The sequence below is a fragment of the Bos indicus x Bos taurus genome, chromosome 8 (genome assembly GCF_003369695.1).
Source record: "Bos indicus x Bos taurus breed Angus x Brahman F1 hybrid chromosome 8, Bos_hybrid_MaternalHap_v2.0, whole genome shotgun sequence".
Lineage (NCBI taxonomy): Eukaryota > Metazoa > Chordata > Mammalia > Artiodactyla > Bovidae > Bos > Bos indicus x Bos taurus.
The window spans coordinates 22917425-22928200 of record NC_040083.1 but is presented as its reverse complement, the minus strand read 5'-3'; the positions used below and the strand labels follow the sequence as shown (position 1 = coordinate 22928200).

General features: G+C 50.4%; 2 protein-coding genes across 2 annotated transcripts; both read right to left on the bottom strand.

The window, feature by feature from the left end:
• Positions 1–4912: 4912 nt before the first annotated feature.
• On the bottom strand, positions 4913–5473 carry LOC113897806 (interferon beta-3). The gene has a single exon (XM_027550782.1). It carries the CDS (start codon positions 5471–5473, stop codon positions 4913–4915), a length of 561 nt encoding a protein of 186 aa, XP_027406583.1.
• A 3147-nt stretch (positions 5474–8620) lies between these two features.
• On the bottom strand, positions 8621–9181 carry LOC113897805 (interferon beta-3). The gene has a single exon (XM_027550781.1). The coding sequence runs from the start codon at positions 9179–9181 to the stop codon at positions 8621–8623; it is 561 nt and encodes a 186-aa protein (XP_027406582.1).
• Between the last annotated feature and the right edge of the window lie 1595 nt (positions 9182–10776).

Below are 10776 nucleotides of genomic sequence, written 5' to 3'. Positions count from 1 at the left end.
CTTCACCAAAATCACATATATCCCTCTGTGTGTCTTTGGAACAGCTTCTCAGAGCTATCTGATGTGCTGTCTCCTGGGCTGCAGTCCTCATTTTGCCCCCCAGACACTTAACTTTCAACTATCATGTTGTGCATTTTTGAAAGTCAGCACCCTGAACTTATCTCTTCATCCATTCATCACCCAGTTGTTTCCCAACTTGCTTGCAATGAGATTCCCATGAGGACAAATCCAGGCCATGGAACATGAGAGGAAGTGCTCTCACCCTGTATAGTCCTGGCCCTTGGAAACATTCCCTGTGAGCCACCAGACATCATCCCTTTACTGCCGGGTGTACTAGATCCAAGCACCACAGACAAACTTGGAGTCACATATTGATGATGGAAAAAGCCACAGAACAGAAGGTACCCATGTCCCTGAATCACCCTTTGAATGCGAGCAAACCAGAAGATTCACCTGATCCGGAAGGCCTGTATTGTACTCTTCAGAGAAGGAAAGATAAGTTTCTATTATGATGAAAATCTGCACAATTTATTCTTTATCTCTATAGCATCTAGACTTAACTGAAAAGGATCTCTAAGAACAGAGGATCCTGGAAACCTGTCCATGAGAAAGTAACACTGACCTCTCAGTATAGAAAATACCAGCCCCTCAGACATCAAGAGACCTTTTAAACGATGATCAAAAGATATTTATACAAGAAAAAACATTCTGTTTTGCTGTCCACAACTGTTCCTGAAAAATCACGATTTTCATTTCAGTTTTCAGTGCCTGAGGCAGTATGAGTTGCAATTGCTTTGAAACAGGAAGCAAACAATAATGGAATTCATTAGCGAGTGTTACAAGTTAGACGTCTTTATTGTTGCCATTTCTTTGAGGATTCTTACATGAGGGAAAGGCACTTTTAATTTCCACTCTGACAGCCCCTCGGGCAAAGTGGCTGTATTCCAGCTCCCTGAGGTAGAGATGGATGCCATGAAAATGCTCCCGGGCAGGAAGTCCCAATGAGAACAACACAGATTGTCTCTTCCATTGGCTCCAGTTGTTTCAGGCTCTGATCCTGGCTGCAGAGTAGCACGGCTGTCCTCCGTGGTGAAGAATTGGAAGCTCTGCTGGAGCATCAGATAGTGGTTGCAGGGGCCTGAGTCATCTGCACTGGAGTGATCATGTCTCTTTTCCAAGGAAATCTGAAGTCGACTTTGTCCTTTAGGCGCGACTGAGAGCGGATCCTTTGCATCTATTTCAAGTGTTTGAAGATGTCTTGTTTTTCTAGCAGGGGATCCCAGGCACGGTCCAGCGAAGAGAGTGAGCACGGATGCAGCAGAGCATCACTCCTTCCACCAGCAAGTGGATGTGGGCCATAGAGAATGTCAGTGATTCTGCAGATGGCCGGGAGGCGACTCGCGAGCACCGCGAAACGATGAGCCAAGAGCGCTGAGATGGGCACGCAGACTGCCTGCTTCTCCCGGCCACCGCGAGAGAAGGCACACTGTGGTTCCATCGTTTTTGCTTTCGAATCGCAGTCTTGGGAGAGTTTGCATTGATTCTCGTGGGGCCGCTGGAGAGACAGGACGCAAAGGTTCCACAGAGATTTTATAGGAGCACTGATTCAAGGGTGCGCATATCATTAGCCCTTTGATGGAAAAGGGCTGGTTTCCCCTGTCCTGAGTAGGGAGCCAGAATATTGCATTTTCGGAAAGATCGCCTGAGTAGTGGGCTTTCTTTCCACATGTCAACCTGAACTGGCCATGTTTGAGGAAAAGAACCCCCAAGGCGGGGCTTCTGAGCGAGATGAGGCTGATTTTACAGATTGGCGCTCGCTTCCGGCGCGAGGGAAGCCACAGCTCAGAGAAAGGCACCGGGCAGCGGTGATGGGATTCTTGGCGATGCGAGGATGGACAGGGTTGTGCCCAAAGTGAAACTAGAGGTTGAGCAAGAGACTACTGGTTGCCGGCTCATATGGGCCATTGCTGTTAAGTGAAACATGGTATCTTGAATGAGACAACTAGGTGTGCCGCGTTGATGGGGTGTAGGGGCGAGCGTGGCGAACACGCTGGATCCCGCGTTGGCTTGAAGACCATAAGCTGTGGAAGGATGGGAGGGCGTCGTGCACCAGGTGAAATGTGGGGGAGTGGGCGTTGCGCACACAGAGCGCGGTGTTTCAGAGACTATTCGCTGTGGGACCCTGCTGGGGCGTCCCTCACACGGCCGAATCCCACGGTGGCTAGGAGACGGTTGCTGTGGGATGATGGGAGAGCGTTCGGCACAAAGTGGAGCACAGTGGCCGCGATGAGACGACTGGCTTTACCAGGATTGAGGGGCGGAGTGGGGGCCCGGATGGACGGTCGAATCCCGCGGTGGATCCGACACTCTTCGCTGTGGGACTATGGGAGGGAGTTCGGAACAAAATGATACACAGTGGCCGCAATGACAGTATCGCCTATCGCGGGCGATTCCCGCGGTGTCGATGAGGCTATTTGCTGTTGAGGTCAAATATACACCCGGCGGTGGGGATGAGACCTTGGGTGATCTGAGCATGGTGATCTGAGCAGTTTGAAGAAAAGTGAACCACCGCGGTGGCGATGGGACTATTGGCGATGGGAAGGCAGGACAGCAATGATGTGCACAAAGGGGAAACCGGCGGCGGCAGTGAGCCTCTAGGCGATGGGACCACGGGCGGACGTTGGGCATAAAGGGGAAACTGGTGGTGGCTTTGAGAAGAGTGGACGAACGCGTTGCGGACAAAGTGAAAGCCAGCATCGGCGATGAGACGCGGTCTCATCGTATAGACGTATCGGCACAGACGGTGTCTACCGGGACTGTGCGAGGGCGTTGCTCAGGTTGGGGAGCCTGGAGCTGGCCAGGAGACTATTCCCGATGGCACGATGGGACGGCGTTCTGCACAAAGTGAAACAGGACGGTGGGATGAGCCCTTGGGCGATGTCCTTGGAGTTGAAGTGCAACACCGCTTTGCCGATGAGCCTATCTATCGGCGCTGGGACCATGGGAGGTCGTTGGGCAAAAAGGGGAAGTCGGCGGTGGCTAGAAGTCTTGGTTTCCAGAGGATAGATTGCGTTGCGGACAAAACGAAAGCCAGCACCGGCGTTGAGATAGACAGCTTGGAGACTACTGGCTTTGGGACGATGCCTACTGGCGGTGAGACCTTGTCGGAGCGTTGCAGACGGAAGAGAACCCGGCGGTGGCTAGCAGAGTATTGCCTAGGGCACGATGGGAAGGCGTTGCGAACGGAGTGCATTTCAGCCCTGCAGTAGGGATGAGACCGGACAAACGGGGACCCTGAGGTGGCGGTTGAACTACCGATGTTTGCGCTGAGAAGTCGGAGGGCTTGCGGCGAGTGTAAAACAGCGGAGGCGATGAGAATATTGGCGATAGGACGCTGGGGTAGAGTCCTGCACCACGTGAAACCCGGCGGGGCTGCGGGGTGGGGGTGGGGGAGGCTGTTGCCCATAAGACGACTGGAAAGTGTTGCGGACAGAGTGAAAGCCGACGAGGAGACGGGAGGCTGTGGGGCAACGGGGGCGGCGCGGCGCTCGCTTTAGATGCGGCGGTGGCTGAGATTATTCGCTGTCGGACGATGGGCGGGCTTGGTGCTCAAAGTGAAGCACAGCGGAAGCGGGGAGACCATCGTCTATGGGGTGATGGGAGGGAGTTTCTCATACAAGGGAGCCCTGCTCGGCTTTGAGACGCTGAGTCCGCGTTGCGGACAAAGTGAAACGTGACGGTGGCGAAAAACTACTGGTGGTGGTGGGACGATTGGACAGCTTTGCGACAGAGTTAAACCCGACGGAGCGATGAGACTACCCGACGACGAATGAGTGTGGTCCACACAGGGGAACCTGGACGTGGCGATAATAGAATATTTTCATAATAAAATATACTTATTTTAAATGAAATATTTCACTTTTCCAATTTTATAATAAATTTATAGAAGGTATTTTAAATCTTAAGCATAGAATATTAAAGTATATTTGTATATAGCTGTAGCAATTTGTTAAACTTTATTAAAACTGTATTTCTGTGTACCAAAACAAGTATTTAATATCGTTTTACTTTTCTATCTTTTACGAATATAAACTTAATATTTTCAAGATGACTTTTCCCTTATTTTTAATTGCGTGAATTAGCATGTTTGACAGTTTCTAACGACCCCCAAGACAGTCTTAAGTAATTTTTGACTCATGTTCCTGAAACCTCTTTGTGAGGACTACGTTGTTGGAAATAAGGGGTTGGAGTGTACAAGCAACTGAGGACATTTAGAAGGTCCGAATTTTTCATTTACTTTAGTAAGAATTTTATAAGTTAAGTGGAATTTGCCCAGATTTTGTTGGCATAAAGAAGGCTTACATTGTAAGACTCTCACATGTAAAGTGGTGTACATTTTCCCCGAAGTGAAAAAAAGAAAAGGCAACCCCCCCCCCAACATCATATAGAGGGGCCCTACAGCATGAGCTGTCTGGTACATTTAAAGAAGTGACCCAGAGAAGCGCAGGTAGACTGTATGGGTACATGGAGGGCATGCATAGAACTTGGACATTCCCCACGGCTTCCTTGTATTTTAAATGCCTCAAAGGCAGGGCCAGAAACTCTCCTACTCTGCAGGCTTGTTTTGCAATGAATGTCTCCAAGGTGCTCTGCAAGTTTTAATGTGTGTTGTCACATAAATCAAGTTGAGATTGAAACCGCCACGTTGACTTTTGTTTCATAAATAATTTATTTCTCACATAAAAGTTTAAATAAATGAATAACGCATAAATCAATTTAAAAATAGCTTAGTCTTTAATGTCCATTGAAATCCAGTGCATTGCACTGTCAGTTACTTTAAGAGCCTCTGCTGGCTGAAGCATCTCAGCTCAAAGTCACATTGTCCCTTCCCAGAGCCACAGGTGGGAGGTGTTCAGTCACGGAGGGAAGCTGTTAGTCTCATCAGGAAAGAAAAGTTCGTGAGTATTTGCACTCGCACGACTGTCCAGGCACACCTGTTGTACTCCTTGGACTCCAGGTACTGCACGAGGTTGAAGTAATACTTCTTCAGGTGAAGAACGGTTGTGTCCCCCATGGTGAAGTTTTGCTCCTGCATTATTTCCTTCTGGATTGGCTGCAGACGATTCATCTGCCCATAGAGTTCCACAAGGAGGTCCTCAATGATGGTCTCAGACCAGCCAGTGCTGGAGAAGTCTCTGGTGAGAATATTGAAGATCTGCTGGAGCATCTCATAGATGACCAATATGGCATCTTCCTTCCGGAACTGCTGTGCTTGGTTCATCTCCTCAGGGACCTGGAAGTCCATCCTGGCCTCGAGGCAATGTTGAGGCGTTGAATGTAACTGCCCCAGGAGTTTCTGACACACCTCAGCGCTCCGCCTTTGCTGGAATCGGAGCAAGCTGTAGCTCCTGGAAAGAGCTGTGGTGGAGAAACACAGCAGGAGAACCATCGGGAGGAGGCACCGGTAGGTCATGATGAAAACAGGCACAGGGCTGCCCGTTCTGCTAGTAGATGCTGACGCTGAGTCTTCAAGGGCTTGCAGAGTGAATGGCCTTCCTCCTTGAGTGTGGGCTACTTATATAGGATGGCCCTCGGAGAGGAATTTCCCACTTTCAGTTCTCCCTTTCAGTTTTCCTTTGTCATTTAAATTATTCGTTGCCTCTATAACTTTGGCAGAAAGTGAAGAGGAACTAAATAAAGAGCCTCTTTATGCAAGAGGAGAGTGAAAAAGTTGGCTTCAAGCTCAACTTTCCGAGAACAAAGATCATGACATCATCCCTCCATGCCAAATATATGGGGAAACAGTTGCAACAATGTCCGACTCTATTTTGGGGGGCTCCAAAATCACTGCAGATGGTGATTGCAGCCATAAGGTTAAAAGACGCTTACTCCTTGGAAGGAAAGTTATGACCAACCTATCCCGCGGTGGCTAGGAGACGGTTGCTGTGGGATGATGGGAGAGCGTTCGGCACAAAGTGGAGCACAGTGGCCGCGATGAGACGACTGGCTTTACCAGGATTGGGGGGCGGAGTGGGGGCCGGGATGGACGGTCGAATCCCGCGGTGGATCCGACACTCTTCGCTGTGGGACTATGGGAGGGAGTTCGGAACAAAATGATACACAGTGGCCGCAATGACAGTATCGCCTATCGCGGGCGATTCCCGCGGTGTCGATGAGGCTATTTGCTGTTGAGGTCAAATATACACCCGGCGGTGGGGATGAGACCTTGGGTGATCTGAGCATGGTGATCTGAGCAGTTTGAAGAAAAGTGAACCACCGCGGTGGCGATGGGACTATTGGCGATGGGAAGGCAGGACAGCAATGATGTGCACAAAGGGGAAACCGGCGGCGGCAGTGAGCCTCTAGGCGATGGGACCACGGGCGGACGTTGGGCATAAAGGGGAAACTGGTGGTGGCTTTGAGAAGAGTGGACGAACGCGTTGCGGACAAAGTGAAAGCCAGCATCGGCGATGAGACGCGGTCTCATCGTATAGACGTATCGGCACAGACGGTGTCTACCGGGACTGTGCGAGGGCGTTGCTCAGGTTGGGGAGCCTGGAGCTGGCCAGGAGACTATTCCCGATGGCACGATGGGACGGCGTTCTGCACAAAGTGAAACAGGACGGTGGGATGAGCCCTTGGGCGATGTCCTTGGAGTTGAAGTGCAACACCGCTTTGCCGATGAGCCTATCTATCGGCGCTGGGACCATGGGAGGTCGTTGGGCAAAAAGGGGAAGTCGGCGGTGGCTAGAAGTCTTGGTTTCCAGAGGATAGATTGCGTTGCGGACAAAACGAAAGCCAGCACCGGCGTTGAGATAGACAGCTTGGAGACTACTGGCTTTGGGACGATGCCTACTGGCGGTGAGACCTTGTCGGAGCGTTGCAGACGGAAGAGAACCCGGCGGTGGCTAGCAGAGTATTGCCTAGGGCACGATGGGAAGGCGTTGCGAACGGAGTGCATTTCAGCCCTGCAGTAGGGATGAGACCGGACAAACGGGGACCCTGAGGTGGCGGTTGAACTACCGATGTTTGCGCTGAGAAGTCGGAGGGCTTGCGGCGAGTGTAAAACAGCGGAGGCGATGAGAATATTGGCGATAGGACGCTGGGGTAGAGTCCTGCACCACGTGAAACCCGGCGGGGCTGCGGGGTGGGGGTGGGGGAGGCTGTTGCCCATAAGACGACTGGAAAGTGTTGCGGACAGAGTGAAAGCCGACGAGGAGACGGGAGGCTGTGGGGCAACGGGGGCGGCGCGGCGCTCGCTTTAGATGCGGCGGTGGCTGAGATTATTCGCTGTCGGACGATGGGCGGGCTTGGTGCTCAAAGTGAAGCACAGCGGAAGCGGGGAGACCATCGTCTATGGGGTGATGGGAGGGAGTTTCTCATACAAGGGAGCCCTGCTCGGCTTTGAGACGCTGAGTCCGCGTTGCGGACAAAGTGAAACGTGACGGTGGCGAAAAACTACTGGTGGTGGTGGGACGATTGGACAGCTTTGCGACAGAGTTAAACCCGACGGAGCGATGAGACTACCCGACGACGAATGAGTGTGGTCCACACAGGGGAACCTGGACGTGGCGATAATAGAATATTTTCATAATAAAATATACTTATTTTAAATGAAATATTTCACTTTTCCAATTTTATAATAAATTTATAGAAGGTATTTTAAATCTTAAGCATAGAATATTAAAGTATATTTGTATATAGCTGTAGCAATTTGTTAAACTTTATTAAAACTGTATTTCTGTGTACCAAAACAAGTATTTAATATCGTTTTACTTTTCTATCTTTTACGAATATAAACTTAATATTTTCAAGATGACTTTTCCCTTATTTTTAATTGCGTGAATTAGCATGTTTGACAGTTTCTAACGACCCCCAAGACAGTCTTAAGTAATTTTTGACTCATGTTCCTGAAACCTCTTTGTGAGGACTACGTTGTTGGAAATAAGGGGTTGGAGTGTACAAGCAACTGAGGACATTTAGAAGGTCCGAATTTTTCATTTACTTTAGTAAGAATTTTATAAGTTAAGTGGAATTTGCCCAGATTTTGTTGGCATAAAGAAGGCTTACATTGTAAGACTCTCACATGTAAAGTGGTGTACATTTTCCCCGAAGTGAAAAAAAGAAAAGGCAACCCCCCCCCCAACATCATATAGAGGGGCCCTACAGCATGAGCTGTCTGGTACATTTAAAGAAGTGACCCAGAGAAGCGCAGGTAGACTGTATGGGTACATGGAGGGCATGCATAGAACTTGGACATTCCCCACGGCTTCCTTGTATTTTAAATGCCTCAAAGGCAGGGCCAGAAACTCTCCTACTCTGCAGGCTTGTTTTGCAATGAATGTCTCCAAGGTGCTCTGCAAGTTTTAATGTGTGTTGTCACATAAATCAAGTTGAGATTGAAACCGCCACGTTGACTTTTGTTTCATAAATAATTTATTTCTCACATAAAAGTTTAAATAAATGAATAACGCATAAATCAATTTAAAAATAGCTTAGTCTTTAATGTCCATTGAAATCCAGTGCATTGCACTGTCAGTTACTTTAAGAGCCTCTGCTGGCTGAAGCATCTCAGCTCAAAGTCACATTGTCCCTTCCCAGAGCCACAGGTGGGAGGTGTTCAGTCACGGAGGGAAGCTGTTAGTCTCATCAGGAAAGAAAAGTTCGTGAGTATTTGCACTCGCACGACTGTCCAGGCACACCTGTTGTACTCCTTGGACTCCAGGTACTGCACGAGGTTGAAGTAATACTTCTTCAGGTGAAGAACGGTTGTGTCCCCCATGGTGAAGTTTTGCTCCTGCATTATTTCCTTCTGGATTGGCTGCAGACGATTCATCTGCCCATAGAGTTCCACAAGGAGGTCCTCAATGATGGTCTCAGACCAGCCAGTGCTGGAGAAGTCTCTGGTGAGAATATTGAAGATCTGCTGGAGCATCTCATAGATGACCAATATGGCATCTTCCTTCCGGAACTGCTGTGCTTGGTTCATCTCCTCAGGGACCTGGAAGTCCATCCTGGCCTCGAGGCAATGTTGAGGCGTTGAATGTAACTGCCCCAGGAGTTTCTGACACACCTCAGCGCTCCGCCTTTGCTGGAATCGGAGCAAGCTGTAGCTCCTGGAAAGAGCTGTGGTGGAGAAACACAGCAGGAGAACCATCGGGAGGAGGCACCGGTAGGTCATGATGAAAACAGGCACAGGGCTGCCCGTTCTGCTAGTAGATGCTGACGCTGAGTCTTCAAGGGCTTGCAGAGTGAATGGCCTTCCTCCTTGAGTGTGGGCTACTTATATAGGATGGCCCTCGGAGAGGAATTTCCCACTTTCAGTTCTCCCTTTCAGTTTTCCTTTGTCATTTAAATTATTCGTTGCCTCTATAACTTTGGCAGAAAGTGAAGAGGAACTAAATAAAGAGCCTCTTTATGCAAGAGGAGAGTGAAAAAGTTGGCTTCAAGCTCAACTTTCCGAGAACAAAGATCATGACATCATCCCTCCATGCCAAATATATGGGGAAACAGTTGCAACAATGTCCGACTCTATTTTGGGGGGCTCCAAAATCACTGCAGATGGTGATTGCAGCCATAAGGTTAAAAGACGCTTACTCCTTGGAAGGAAAGTTATGACCAACCTATCCCGCGGTGGCTAGGAGACGGTTGCTGTGGGATGATGGGAGAGCGTTCGGCACAAAGTGGAGCACAGTGGCCGCGATGAGACGACTGGCTTTACCAGGATTGGGGGGCGGAGTGGGGGCCGGGATGGACGGTCGAATCCCGCGGTGGATCCGACACTCTTCGCTGTGGGACTATGGGAGGGAGTTCGGAACAAAATGATACACAGTGGCCGCAATGACAGTATCGCCTATCGCGGGCGATTCCCGCGGTGTCGATGAGGCTATTTGCTGTTGAGGTCAAATATACACCCGGCGGTGGGGATGAGACCTTGGGTGATCTGAGCATGGTGATCTGAGCAGTTTGAAGAAAAGTGAACCACCGCGGTGGCGATGGGACTATTGGCGATGGGAAGGCAGGACAGCAATGATGTGCACAAAGGGGAAACCGGCGGCGGCAGTGAGCCTCTAGGCGATGGGACCACGGGCGGACGTTGGGCATAAAGGGGAAACTGGTGGTGGCTTTGAGAAGAGTGGACGAACGCGTTGCGGACAAAGTGAAAGCCAGCATCGGCGATGAGACGCGGTCTCATCGTATAGACGTATCGGCACAGACGGTGTCTACCGGGACTGTGCGAGGGCGTTGCTCAGGTTGGGGAGCCTGGAGCTGGCCAGGAGACTATTCCCGATGGCACGATGGGACGGCGTTCTGCACAAAGTGAAACAGGACGGTGGGATGAGCCCTTGGGCGATGTCCTTGGAGTTGAAGTGCAACACCGCTTTGCCGATGAGCCTATCTATCGGCGCTGGGACCATGGGAGGTCGTTGGGCAAAAAGGGGAAGTCGGCGGTGGCTAGAAGTCTTGGTTTCCAGAGGATAGATTGCGTTGCGGACAAAACGAAAGCCAGCACCGGCGTTGAGATAGACAGCTTGGAGACTACTGGCTTTGGGACGATGCCTACTGGCGGTGAGACCTTGTCGGAGCGTTGCAGACGGAAGAGAACCCGGCGGTGGCTAGCAGAGTATTGCCTAGGGCACGATGGGAAGGCGTTGCGAACGGAGTGCATTTCAGCCCTGCAGTAGGGATGAGACCGGACAAACGGGGACCCTGAGGTGGCGGTTGAACTACCGATGTTTGCGCTGAGAAGTCGGAGGGCTTGCGGCGAGTGTAAAA

Bases quoted from the DNA above. Each gene is read 5' to 3' on its own strand.
- LOC113897805 (XM_027550781.1), bottom strand. From the start codon at position 9,181: ATGACCTACCGGTGCCTCCTCCCGATGGTTCTCCTGCTGTGTTTCTCC.
- LOC113897806 (XM_027550782.1), bottom strand. From the start codon at position 5,473: ATGACCTACCGGTGCCTCCTCCCGATGGTTCTCCTGCTGTGTTTCTCC.